Source organism: Notechis scutatus, chromosome 5, assembly GCF_049901735.1.
Source record: "Notechis scutatus isolate UNSWTSFEM ecotype Mainland chromosome 5, rNotScu1.2, whole genome shotgun sequence".
Taxonomy (NCBI): domain Eukaryota; kingdom Metazoa; phylum Chordata; class Lepidosauria; order Squamata; family Elapidae; genus Notechis; species Notechis scutatus.
In genome coordinates, this window is record NC_142013.1 from 54,914,286 (window position 1) to 54,927,183 (window position 12,898).

Below are 12,898 nucleotides of genomic sequence, written 5' to 3' on the forward strand. Positions count from 1 at the left end.
CTTTCCTATTCCTATTTTTGTTAACATCTATTTATTAATCTCAAACCCTGCATTTGTGTTCGCAAGCGGTCATAATTGATATAAATCCAATAGCTACTGAAAACAGAACACAGCTTTCAATAATATTTTTTTTACAAAATCCACTGTGATGATGTTGTTGTCTACAGAGACCAAACCATAAATAAATTATACTGTATCCTTGTTGATCCATGGGGGAAAAATTCACAGCTCAAAGCTTTATTAGGAACAACCAAAATTATATAAAAGAATACATAGCCTTGAGCTTAAAGAACTGTTAAATGTGTAAGTGGGTAAGGCATGAAAAAGAGACTGATGTTATAGTTATATCTTGAAAAAAAATAGTGGTATATAGCCAATTTTATCTCAGGATTGAAGCCAAACCAGGTCAGATTAGTTTGTTTTGGAATGGGAGACTCCAGGATACACACTAGAAAAAGAGGTCAGAAACAACCTGGAAGGCAAACCATTTCTATACAGATGCCAAGAAAACTATATGGAAGTGTTCGTGTACAAATTAGGAATTGCGCATGAGTCAAGTCACTACCTTTTTTTTACCTGTAGTAGGCTATACTGTTCAATAAAGGGAAGATATACTTTCAGACAGGTGAATTGGTTCTTCAGGTACAGAGTATTACTCAACTGGATTAAGTTTCTTCCAAAGCTGAGAAGTAGGAACTATCAAGTGTGTGATTCCTTCTGGGAACTTAAGAAACGCCATGAATAAAATAAAATCCAGGAACAATAGTCTACATAAACTTTCTGGCACTAGCTGGGGAACAAGTGCTACAGCACTTAGGACATCAGTTCTTGTTTTGGTATGTTTGATGGCTGAATATTGCAGCCCCGTATGGTTAAATACTGCTCACAGACAAGCAGTGGACACCCAGCTTCATCGTACCATAAGACTAATGTCAGGGGTTTCGCTAGGCTTCGGAGACGGCGGGTTTCGCGATTGCTGCGATCCCACCGTGCTAGCCGCGCTTGGTTCCTCCGACCCAGACGGGTCTGGAGGATAAGGTTGCCCCGTAGAGGCAACCGAAGACAGGGAGGATCCGGCCAGGGGGTTGGGGTATTCGCAGACCCCTTCCCCACCCGGTTTTAACCTCCTTTTCTCAAGTCGGTCCAGCGGCGGTCAGCAATGGCCGCCACAAAGAAGTCAGCTGCCGGAAAAGATTGTGCTGGAGGAAGAAGGAGAAAGTTTTGAAGCGAAAGTTTTTTTGGCTGAACTGGGACTATAAGATATATTTAACACCCTGAAATCTAAGATTTGACTTGTTTTTTGAAAGATACTTTGTTTCCAGAAGAGATTTACAAGCGGCTAGTGAAAGTGTTTTAAAGAGAAAGTTTACTCTCCTTCCACATGGAATTAACAAAGGAATATTGAAAATCCTACTATTTTACAGAAGGTAAAAATTTAAATTTTTTTTGTTATAAATGGGAAGGGAGAGGACAAAAGGAAAATTTATATTAAGATTTTGTTGAAGGAGATGCCTGGAAGACTTTGGAGATTGGAAGTTATTGCAATAAGAATTTAAAATACAGATTGGCTTTTTTTTCTCCCTTTGCAACTGATATTACCCCAGGAAGAAGGGAAGAACTTTGTGCTCTGTTTGGGCTGTTTGATGACTTTGGGATTTTGGGAAGCTTTGAAATATCTTTGGCAGTTTTAAGAAGAAAAAGAAAGTAAAAAAGAGGACTTACAATGATTTTATCTGCTGATGAACTGAGAGAGGAATATGGCAAAATAAAGAAAGACGATGTGGGAGAAATTTTCTGCTTTCTAGAAATGGCGCTTGCTAACTATCAGCAAATACAACAATTAAAGGAAGAAGAAGAAGAAGAAGAAGAAGAAGAAGAAGAAGAAGAAGAAGAAGAAGAAGAAGAAGAAGAAGCCATTTTTAACGAACCCACAGAGCTGATTAAGAAAGGAAGGAGAAAGAGGGGGGGAAAAGGACATAAGACTTAAAAAAATATCTAAGAAAGTGAAAAATAAGATGCAAAACCAACACAGGGCTAGAAAGCAAAGAAAAAGAGAAATACAACAGAGAGGGGAAGTCAAGGGGGGTAAAAAGATCAAATGGGATAAGACAGGGAGGAAGAAGGGGGGAAAAGGCCACAAGGGCATGGAACAAGATGAGAAAAAGAATTTTTTTTTTAGGGACAAAGGGTAATATAATATTGTTTTAAAAGGATTCTGCAAGGTACAGAAGATAGTATTGTAGTATTTGTATTAGAAATAGAAAATTATAACTTTATAAGACTTGAGTAAAGATTAAAACACTAAAGGTTTAATAATGGCAGAATTCAAGATTTAATAAAATATTAAAAGGAAGGTTTAAGATATCTAATTTAAGTATAGATTCTAATTGACTATTGTGTGGATGTGAGTAGGAATATATTATTGTAATATTTGTTTCTGAAATAGATAATTGAAATGTTATGAGATTTAATGTTTAACTATATATTTAATTATGTTATGGATTTATTTTATTTTTTGTAAGTAGTATGTACTAAGCAGAATCAGACAGGGAATTTGGTGTTACCTTAAATGTTAATTTAGAGGTGCGATGGAAAGGCATCATACTTTGATTTGTGATCTCAGGAGAAATTCTTTTATTTTATTATTGGGAATGAGATAAATAGACAACTGGAAAAGAATGGACAAAGGATAGAAATATAATGATTTAAATTAAGATAATAAGCAAAATAGAATTAAGAAGAGTGGAAAGCGGGAAGAAGTTATAAAGAAGATACAGAATGGTAATTAAGATAGGTAATGGCATTTAAGAGGAATATGAATTTAATTGAAGTCCATACAAAGAGAGGTAATCCAGGGCCAAACTACTTTTTTGAAAAAGAAGTTTTATTTTATGTGTTTTCTGTGTGTATGTTTTATTTGAGATTTAAGAAAACCTTAGACAAAAGCGGGAGGAGAATAATTGCAAATAAGATAGAGGGAAATATGAATAGAATGATTAAATTTAAAGAGAAGAAATGAGAGTGTTAAAGGATAATTAATGTAGAAATGGGATATATTACAACTACACTGTATAAAATAATGTATTATTTGCTTTGTAAAAATTTAAGGAAAGAGGTTTAATGGTTACAAGGTTTATGTTTTGTTTGTCTTTAAAAATTAATAAAATTTGTTTCAAAAAAATAAAAGACTAATGTCAGGAAATATTAAATTAACACCTTCCAAATGGCTACTGGTACTATCTAACATACCTCATTCACAACTTAGAAGACAATCAGCCTTGAAAAAAGGAGTGGCAGAAATGTGAGGCCGTCTGATTTTTACCTATGCACGAAAATTGTGAAGATCAAATAATGAGGGTCAATTCTTGGAACCTGCCATGGAAACAAATTAGGCAGAGAAGACTTTGACATTGAGATAGTATGATGCAAGGGAATGGGCAACTTCTAACTTCTAACTTCTAATCTGTTTAGTGTTTGATCGAGAACAACCCACCGTTGTCTTTAGTCTTCCACAGAAAACCGGATTCAAAAAAAGCATAGCAGGTACCAATATTGGAAATACATATTTGGGGGGGGGGGTGGGCTGTTCTAACTGTGACTGTGGGAATGTCCCACAAATCACGTTGCAATGTATATTGCCCCCTCAGAAAGAGGGATCCCTGCAAAAACTACATCATCTTGAGGACACTGCTGTACAATAGCTAAATGATCTAATTATCCAGGCATGGGCTTAGCCACTTTAGTAACTTCTCATACATAGTTTAATTTTATTCATCATTTGAATTATGCATTTTTAAAATACAGCCAGACTTCGGCACTCAACTGCTTCAAAATTCATCGAATTCAGTGTTTGTCACATTTTGAAGCAGAAATCTTGTCCCAGTGGTTGTCTTTCTCCCAGTAGTGAATGCACAACGAAGAACTTGCTGATGTCAGCACCCTGTGACTCACTATTTCTTCCAGCATAAATAGAGGGTCATGTGGTTTTCTTGGTACCTGTCAGTTTTAGTATTCGTTGCATCTTCTGGGAAGAATTACCAATAGATACTGAGGTACTACTGTATTTCACTATTGAGGTATTTTATATTTTGATACACATTTTATATGCTGTTTTGTGAATATTACAAAATATTCACAACAGCATATACATTTTTTGTTGTATACAGCATATACAACAAAATACATTAATGCTGTATTCTGTTAATCATGTCACATGATGTATCATGATGTATTGTGACTTTTTTGCCTTTGTAGAGGGTGTGGCCTATGTGTGATGCATCTGTGGGCCACCAGTTTGACAGGCCTGTGTTACATCATAAGACATAAATAAATAAAAGCAGAAAGGGCCATTCTCTTCTAGTCATAGATGAGGTATGGCCTATGAGAGAAACAAGGAAGAAATTTTAAAATCCTGCTCTGCATATTATGGCCAGAACATTAACATCCAGAATCTTCTCCAAGACAATTGCCAAAGATTGCTGGGGTACAGAATGCTGTGGCCAGATTGCTATCACATGAATCCAGCTATTATAACACCAATTTTTGCCATGCCTGATATTATTGCCAATAACCTTCTAAGCCCAATTGAAAGTACAGGTCATTTATAAAGCCTATAATAATGCTACAGCTGTGTTAAATTAGGCACTTTAGAATTATTCTGCTTGTTTCGTCAGATAAACTGTGAGTCATGGGCTAGGATACAATCTTTTCTGGGGCCGTCTGAAATCTGGAAGGTTTTGGTGCAGAGAGTTGCCTAATTCCTTTGCTGCTGATATTCTATAAAGCAACAGAGGCTTCTTTTTCATTGGTATTTGATAATCAGAGATGGAAAAGTTGCTGTGGGATATGCTTTGCTTTTTATAATTGGATCTTTTGAGTTGAATTTGTGAGATGTTGAGTATTGTTTAGATATGTTTTACGCTGATATTTTAGATTCTAGAATTGTTCTTGTTGAGTGATACAGATGTTTGTTAAATAAAGTAAAAAAACTATTTTGCAGTAAATCATTTTAAGCACAGAAGAACTGGGAATATTGAATATATCCGTGGCAGAGAACTTCCAGGGTTTGTCAATTACAAAACCTTTGAGATCGCTGTAAGAAAGCAAATTCGTCAACTAGAATGTCCAGCAAATGCAGTGTTGAAGGAAGTTGCAGGTAAGTTCTAATTTTCATGTTCTCATTTTCATGAAGTACTTTTGTGCCTGACTCTTTAAGAATATTTGCCCAGTAGGCAGAGTTTTTGGTGTGCATTGTTTAATACAAAAATACAGGGTTTAAATAAGTACCACGGAATATGGCGATGCAAAGTCTTAGAAAAATGTATAATGTTATAAAGGGCTTTTGTGTTCTTGAATTGGCAGTTGTATGGGCTCTGCCTGCTATGTAAGGTCTCCCTGTTGCACTGATGGAAGGACTGTTCCGACAATGCTGAAAGTTTCCACTGAAACTGCACAAAAGCAGAACTCTTTATTCAGCATAGTTTAAAACTATACCAATCCTACAATAGTGTGTTTAATTCTGTCTTGTGATATATAGATAGAGAAGGTGACTAAGCCCTGGGCAGTCATCTCTCTTACTTAGCACTGGGGTTGAGATGGGATGGACAATAATTTAAACTGTCAAGTAAGGGGAAACTGACAAATAATCAAAAAAGCCTAGCTGTTTATTATTATTTTTATAAAAAATTTATTTGGGTTTTCACAAAACATAATATAAGTAAAGTTTCTTTTTTTGAGAATAGCATGGTCCCGGGTTATCACTTCTCCATACAGACACAAATTCAATTTCATATTCATCTTTGTGTTCTATTCCATACCTTATTACTATTTTAACATTTTCTCAATAATTTTTTCCCTCCCTTAGTTTTCTCAACTTTGTTTTTAATTATCTCATACCTATCTAAATTCAATTATATATCTTTTTCTAAGTTTCAATGTCTTTCTAATCATTATATTTATACTTTTGTCTGTCCTGTTTCAATTTCATATTATCTTTTCTCATTAAACAAAATTTTTCCCTGTAGTTACTAATTGGTGTATGACACCTTTGTATCTTTTAATTTTTATCCATTCAACTCTTATTTAAACTTCAATTTATGCCTTTACAACGATAACATTCAATATAACACATAACTTCCAGTCAAATTCTGCTTGGTACATTCTTAAAATATGCACTAAGTTCTTAAAGAGAATAAATATATATATATATATATAACAATAATAAATAAAATACTTATTCTATTCCAATTCAGCTCTATCATTAATGTTAGTTATAATCTTTGACATCTTTAATATTTCTTTTCAATAGGGTATTATACTTCTAGGAACACTTATAATATTTCCATAATTTTTTCATGTTTCTTTCATATTCCTCTTCACTTAAATTTTTATAACACATTTATAATAATTAAAATGTTCCCCTCCTTTCCTAATTTCATTCTCTCATTCTCTTTATTTCATTTATTTATTAAACATTCCATTACATTACAATGAGTATTTATCTATCATTTTAATCACACTTGTTTCATATTTTCAAAGTTCATTTTTATTTCTAATATAACAATACTATTTTATGTACCCTTGCAGAATCCCCCTTTCAATTAAGTTTTCACCCATTATCTCTGTGTCTTCTAAATAGGCTTATACCTTTAATCCTTGTATGTTTTCCCTGTTTCTCTATGTCCTGTTTCTGTCCTTTATAACAGTGATCCCCAACCTTTTTGACACCGCGGCCCGGTACCGGCATCAGCTGTGTGCCGCGGCCCGGTACCGGCATCAACTGGGCGCCGCCATCTTTTGCATTTTTGACGAAAAAGATGGCGGCGCCTCCCGGTGAGCTTTTTCGGTTAGAAATGGCTTTCTACCCGAAAAGCTCACCGGAAGCGCTGACGCCGCCATTTTTTTGATGAAAAAATGCTTCCGGTGAGCTTTCTACCCGGAAAAGCTCACCGGAAGCACTTTTTTACTAAAAAAAGATGGCGGCGCCCAGCAACCAGCGGCCCGGTAAGACTTGTTCCGTGGACCGGTACCGGTCCGCGGACCGGCGGTTGGGGACCCCTGCTTTATAACTTCTTTTCCTTTCCCTCTTCCCCCTCTTCTTCTCCCTCCCCTTTTTGACCCCTTGTCTCTCTAATTCTCTCTTTTGTAATCCTCTCTTCTGTTTCTTCCTAATGTTGTAATTACTTTTCAAACTATTCTTTTTTGGGGTTGTTTTTTCAAATCTTAAATTTTTCACTCTCTTTCTTTTCTTTTCCCCACATAGAAATACTTGATCATTGAAGATGGCTTCTTCTTTGTTCCACCCTTCTTGTTCTACAGGCATTTCTTGTTGTTTCTCATAGTTCAGGATCTCCATTTCTAAAAATTGAACTATGAAGCCAAAAGAATCTCTTCCTTCTTGTGCATTTTCTTTCTGTTTTTTAAATTCCATTCTCAATTCTTCCAAGAGTGATACCATTTTTAAAACTTTTAAATAATCACCTGATTAATTTTAGTCCTTTAGATCAGGGGTCCTCAACCACCGGGCCGCGGACCGGTACCGGTCCGTGGAGCACTCTGTACCGGGCCGCAAAGAATTTTTTTTTAAAAAATGGCGGCTTTCTTCGCCTTCGGTGAATGCTGCTGGGATTGGGGATCAAGGACACAAATGAGAGAAGGGGAGGGAGGAAGCAACCAAAGCCTGTCCTGCTCTCTGGCTCAGCAGCTTCGGTTTCCTCCCGCCTCATTCCTCTCTCAGTCGCTCTCTCGCTGCTCCACCAGCCCAGGAAGAAACTGCTTCAAAGAAGCCGGGGGGGGGTGGCTTTTCCTGTCGCCGCAGCGCCTCCGAAGCGCCCGTTTACCTCCACCCCGCACGCCCGCGCGCGCTTCAATTCAGTGCTCCATTCTGCCTGCCTGCCTTCGTTTCAGAGCAGCTTCGCCTGAGAATAATAACTATTCGCCTCTTTTTATCAGTCGAAGCTGCTCCGAAACGAAGAAGGCAGGCAGGCAGGCAGAACGGAGCACTGTGGATTGAACCGCGCGTGGGCGGGCGGGGTGGGGGTGGGGGTAAACGGGCGCTTGGAGGCGCTGCGGCGACAGGAAAAGCCACTCCCCGCTTCTTTGAAGCAGTTTCTTCCTGGGCTGGTGGAGCAGCGAGAGAGCGACTGAGAGAGGAACGAGGCAGACACCCTGAGGGAGGGAGGGAGACACCTGAGGGATGGGGCTGAGGGAGGCAGGGCCGAGGCGCTCCCTGAACTTGGTGGTTTGCTGGCAGACGTTTTATTACCCGACTAGGTAACAACATCAGATGAAACGTCTGCAAGCAAACCACCAAACTCGGATTCTTCTCTCTCTCTCCCCCCCCCCGGTCCTTGAAAAAGTGTTTGTGCTTGAAACTGGTCCCTGGTACAAAAAAGGTTGGGGACCACTGCTTTAGATCCAATAGCCAAAAATCCAAAAATCACCAAGTAATCCAAATAATCCAAAGCTGTTTCTTCTTGCTTCTTTTTTCCACTTTCTCTTCCTGCGGTTCTCTTATCTTGTTACAAAGTTTCAGTTGAAATGTATCTTTTGGGAATCTTGTTAAAGTTTCACTGTTAATTCCTTTCACTTCCAGGTGGTCTCCTCCATTTTTCCGGATCCCATCCTTTTGTTTTTTTCCTTTTTTAAAAAGTTTTTGTGAATCCAGAAATCTTTATTATCCCTTTGACATTTTATTTTCAGCTTAAATACCTGTTAATGTCAAAGTGGATTTTTGCCGGTTTCTTGTTTAAATCTCTTAGTTGTCAATATAGGGAAGAAAAGAAAAAAACCCAAATCCTTTCCCTTCTCTCTCTCATTCACCGCTTCAAAGTCTTCTTTGGGAACAATGTTGTTCTTTATAATTCAAATTCCAGGGTACCTTATAATGTTGCTTTTTCAGTTCGACCTGGTCAGCCAAAACTTTCTCTTCCTCCTGCACATTCTTTTCTGGTCGAGTTCTTCTTCGAGGTGGCCATTTCTGACCACCGCTGCAATCGCCTTCGGGAAAGGGAGTAATGGCCAGCTGGGGAGGAGAGCAGTCTCCCCCCTCTTCACCACCTCTACGGGGTGGCTTAGCCCTGAAACTAGATGGCTCGGGGCGCTCCAGCTGCAAGCACAGATCGAAACTGCGCATGATCGCAGATTTCGGTCTGTTGCTGAAGAAGCTCAAACCGGAAGCCCTTAAAAACCTAGCTGTTTATTATTATTCTTGCATAGCCAAGTGTCAGCCACACACCCAGTCACACATTCATACCTCTTTCCCTCTGTGTCTCTGGGCTCACCTGATGCCACAGTACACCATGCAGGCTGGGAAGGGTGCACCTGCAGCAGGTGGTGGCAGGGTGTGGTTGGTGAACTACTCAATGAACTTGTGCAGGCAGATGTAGAGCACACTCAGGTGGTAGATGCAGGCCAGGAGGGCAGCCTTGCTTGGGTGCATCAGCTTGGAGGAAGAGGAAGGGCACTGGGCTGGGCCCACGGAGGGACAGAGGGATGCCCCCCGGCCCCACCCCCACCTGCAGGCAACCACCCATGAAGGAGCACTGAGATACCAAAATGGCCTCAGGAGAGGCCGGCCAAGGCAAGGAGTGCCGGGAGGAGAGGGGTGAGGCCAGCCAGTGGTGGGATCAGCTGGTTCTCTAAACTGCACACAAAATTAACAACCAGTTCGGCTGAACTGGGCCAAACCAGCTAAATCCCATCTCTGACCCTGCAAGATTTTGTACCAAATATGGTCTCTCAATAGCTTAATATGGAGAGTTCTTGGTGATTTCATTGGAACACTGGCACAACTCCATTTTTAACTTAAAATGTAAGATATATAGTTAATAAATCAATTTTACATTAAAACTATGTTGTACAAAATTGTTCAGATTTTTCCAGGATTCCGCTCTGAAAACACACATGCTTTATAGTATATTGGATGTAAACAGAAACCTGTAGAAAAAACTTCGTTTCATGCCTTATGTCCCACACTTCTGATTTTAACATACATATTTACGTAGATCAAAGGAGGTGTAAAGGATTTAATCTCAATATCCAAGTGCTGAATGTCCAGATTGGGATCTGCCCAGGGATGGGATTCAAATTTCTTAACTGGTTATGTGGGCGTGGCCTAATTTGTGGGTGTGGCTTGGTGGTCGTGTAACTGACTGGGCGTGGCTTGTATGTAAACATTGTAAATATTTATGTAAATATTGAATTTTTTTACTAAAAAAAGAACAACTTTTACCCAAAATCAGGCAAAGCAGGCAGGCAGATTGAGTTGCTTGTAGAATCACAGATTCACTCACAGATCTACCTTTCTGCAATCTGTTGCCTGAGTCTGCACTGAAAAATAGAAGCTTCAGTCCTAAGGAAGGTTCAACTCTGCTCTCAGGCCATTTCTCCCCCCGAATACCACCCCTGACTGGGCCTCAGGGAAGCCTCTTGGGTGAAGGCAAAGCAGTACAACAGGAATTTAGATTAGCTAGAAAGCAAGAAATCTGTCAGTTTCCTGCTTTCTAGCTAATCTAAACGGCGGCACAGCTGATAGTCAAAATAGCTGATCGTCGGGGGGAAAAAGAAAAACAACTTACAAAAATTAGATGAAGGCACAATGCAGGCAAGTTGGATGGTGCGTATGTGAGATAAGGAGTGGTGGGGCAGGGCAAGCGGGGTGGGACAGGGCCAGCCAGTGGCACGATTTTCCAGTTCTCCAAACTGCGCAGAATCGTAACAACCGGTTCTGTAGAACTGGTCCGAACAGGTAGAATCCCACCCCTGGATCTGCCTAGAATTTTACATGCTCCTGTCATTAAATTGCTCCCTCTATTGTTATTGCTCCCTCTTTTTTCTAGAACTTGTGCGGAATGCATTTTGGGAACTTGCTATCCAACACTTCAGTAGTTTCTATGCTCTCTGCAGATCTGCTCAGGTAATTATTAGCCATACCTGCAATGAATTTCCAAAAGCATAGCCGTGTAGCTTAAAGTGAAAACAATAAAGCATTATAATAAACAAATTCATTATTTTGGAAGATTTTATGGATCACTGTCCACTTCAGATGTATATGTGCATGTCTGACTAAGAATAAATCTATATTTATGTCCTAGCACAGTTAATTGCATTGATGACATGATGGATAGTGTGACTTGAACTGGTTCACCATTTTGAGTTATCTGCTCTTCAATCAGACTTATTTTCTGTTTTCAAGGCAGAGCAGAACTGCAGTCTAGATTCCACTGTGATCTGTGGGGAACCTCCTTCCCCCAAACTGTAATTCTACTAAACTCAGATTGTGCTCTAACTCCGTACACTTTAAATAAGCCATCAAGGATAGGATTGATATTCTTGTAATTCTCAAACCTCCTGAAAAGCACTGTGCTGGGGAAATTTAACATATTTAAATAAAAGTTGGGGTTGGAGAAACACATATAAATTCTGGATGACTAATAATGATCCACAAAAACCTATAATAAAATATCTTTAAGTCAAGCAAAAAAGAAGAAGAAAAACCATAATACATAATACCTAAGGAACCATATAATTGTTTCATTCCCACAAATATGGCACACTGTTTTTTGTTATGCAGGGCAAAATTGAGGAATTAAAGAGCACACAAGAAGAGAAAGCAGAAAGTATGATACGCACTCAATTTGAACTGGAAGATATAGTATACTGCCAGGACACTATTTATTGTGAAGATTTTGGAACTGTAAGAGCGACAAAAATCTCTCTTAATGAAAATGATTCTGATGAAAATGATTCTGATGAAAATGATACTTCAGATAAGTGCTCAGTGGAGGAAATGCTTTACCATGTGGCTGCCTACTTTAAAGTAAGTTCAATAGTTTGTGAGTTATTTATCTCTATTTTTAAATCCCTTTTGTGTGTTTCATTTATTTAGCCATTAATAGATGTAATTTAGTAGTTTTTAAAATATATCGACTTCCCTGAGGATATATCTTTGGGTGTCAAACATTCAGTACTTGCAATTAAATATTTTACTGAAGTAACAAGTATCTTTTTACTTTTATTAAGATATCCTTCTTTTACAGGTTTAAATGAACGAAACCGCAAAGGTTTCATAAAAGTAATTAGCGTGCAGTGTTTGCATGATGAAATCATTAGCACAGGTCTAAGTAGGGCTAGTAAATATCAGCTTAATAGGTCCATATTAATCATATGACAGCCTGCAGACGTAGAAATACGTTGGCCTTTGCACAGAAACACATGTATACTGTGATGACCCGGGGCTGGGCACAAAAGCAACACAGCTGGAGTGTAGGCTTAACTTCCTTTTATCGTTCCAACTTTTCTCCCCAAACTTCCCACAGTTCAGTGTAAGTCCAAGATCAATGCTCCAAACACGCACACATTAGTTCCTGGCTGCTGTGAGTCCAGAGAAGCAGCCAGTTTCTGAGAACAAACACAGTTCAAGGAACATGGTTCCAGGGAGGCCTCTCGTCACACGGAGGGGTTGCTGGAGCTGCACCACAACACAAAGAAGGAGCTGTGTCACTGAGTACTTGCCCAGAGCAAGGCAAGTTGAACCCAGGCAAAGCAAGGCTAAGCACAGTAAGAGAAGGTGGCAGGATGTCAGTGACTTGCAAGCAGGGCTGAAAAAAAAGGCAACACTTGTTCCCAACAAGTGCCCCTCCCCACGACATCTTTAAATCTTATTCCCCAGGTGAGCCTTGTGATGAGGGGTGGGGTGCCCTCCCCCCCAGCCGTTGGTTCACCCTGCGCTGATCCTGCCTCTTCTCCACCCTCCATGCTTGAGGATGGGGCAGGAGAGGCAATTGTTCCTCTCTGCAGCCACCTACTCTTTCCATCCTCCTCCTCCCTCCCTCAGTTGTCCTGCACCCTCTCCCCATCTCTGGCCACATCTCCAAGGCCAAAGGGACTGGGACTGCCG

The 12,898-nt window shown here is 39.4% G+C and overlaps 1 protein-coding gene across 2 annotated transcripts in view; it reads left to right on the top strand.

The window, feature by feature from the left end:
- The window catches only part of LOC113416236 (interferon-induced GTP-binding protein Mx2-like), a 32,741-nt gene that overhangs the window by 15,614 nt on the left and 4,229 nt on the right, over positions 1-12,898 (top strand). For both annotated transcript variants that reach the window (XM_087966786.1, XM_026673991.2), the window contains 3 exons: positions 5,000-5,155; positions 10,839-10,915; positions 11,573-11,818. In XM_087966786.1, the coding sequence (XP_087822912.1) occupies positions 5,000-5,155; positions 10,839-10,915; positions 11,573-11,818 (479 nt within the window). The remainder of the gene's footprint in view (positions 1-4,999; positions 5,156-10,838; positions 10,916-11,572; positions 11,819-12,898) is intronic.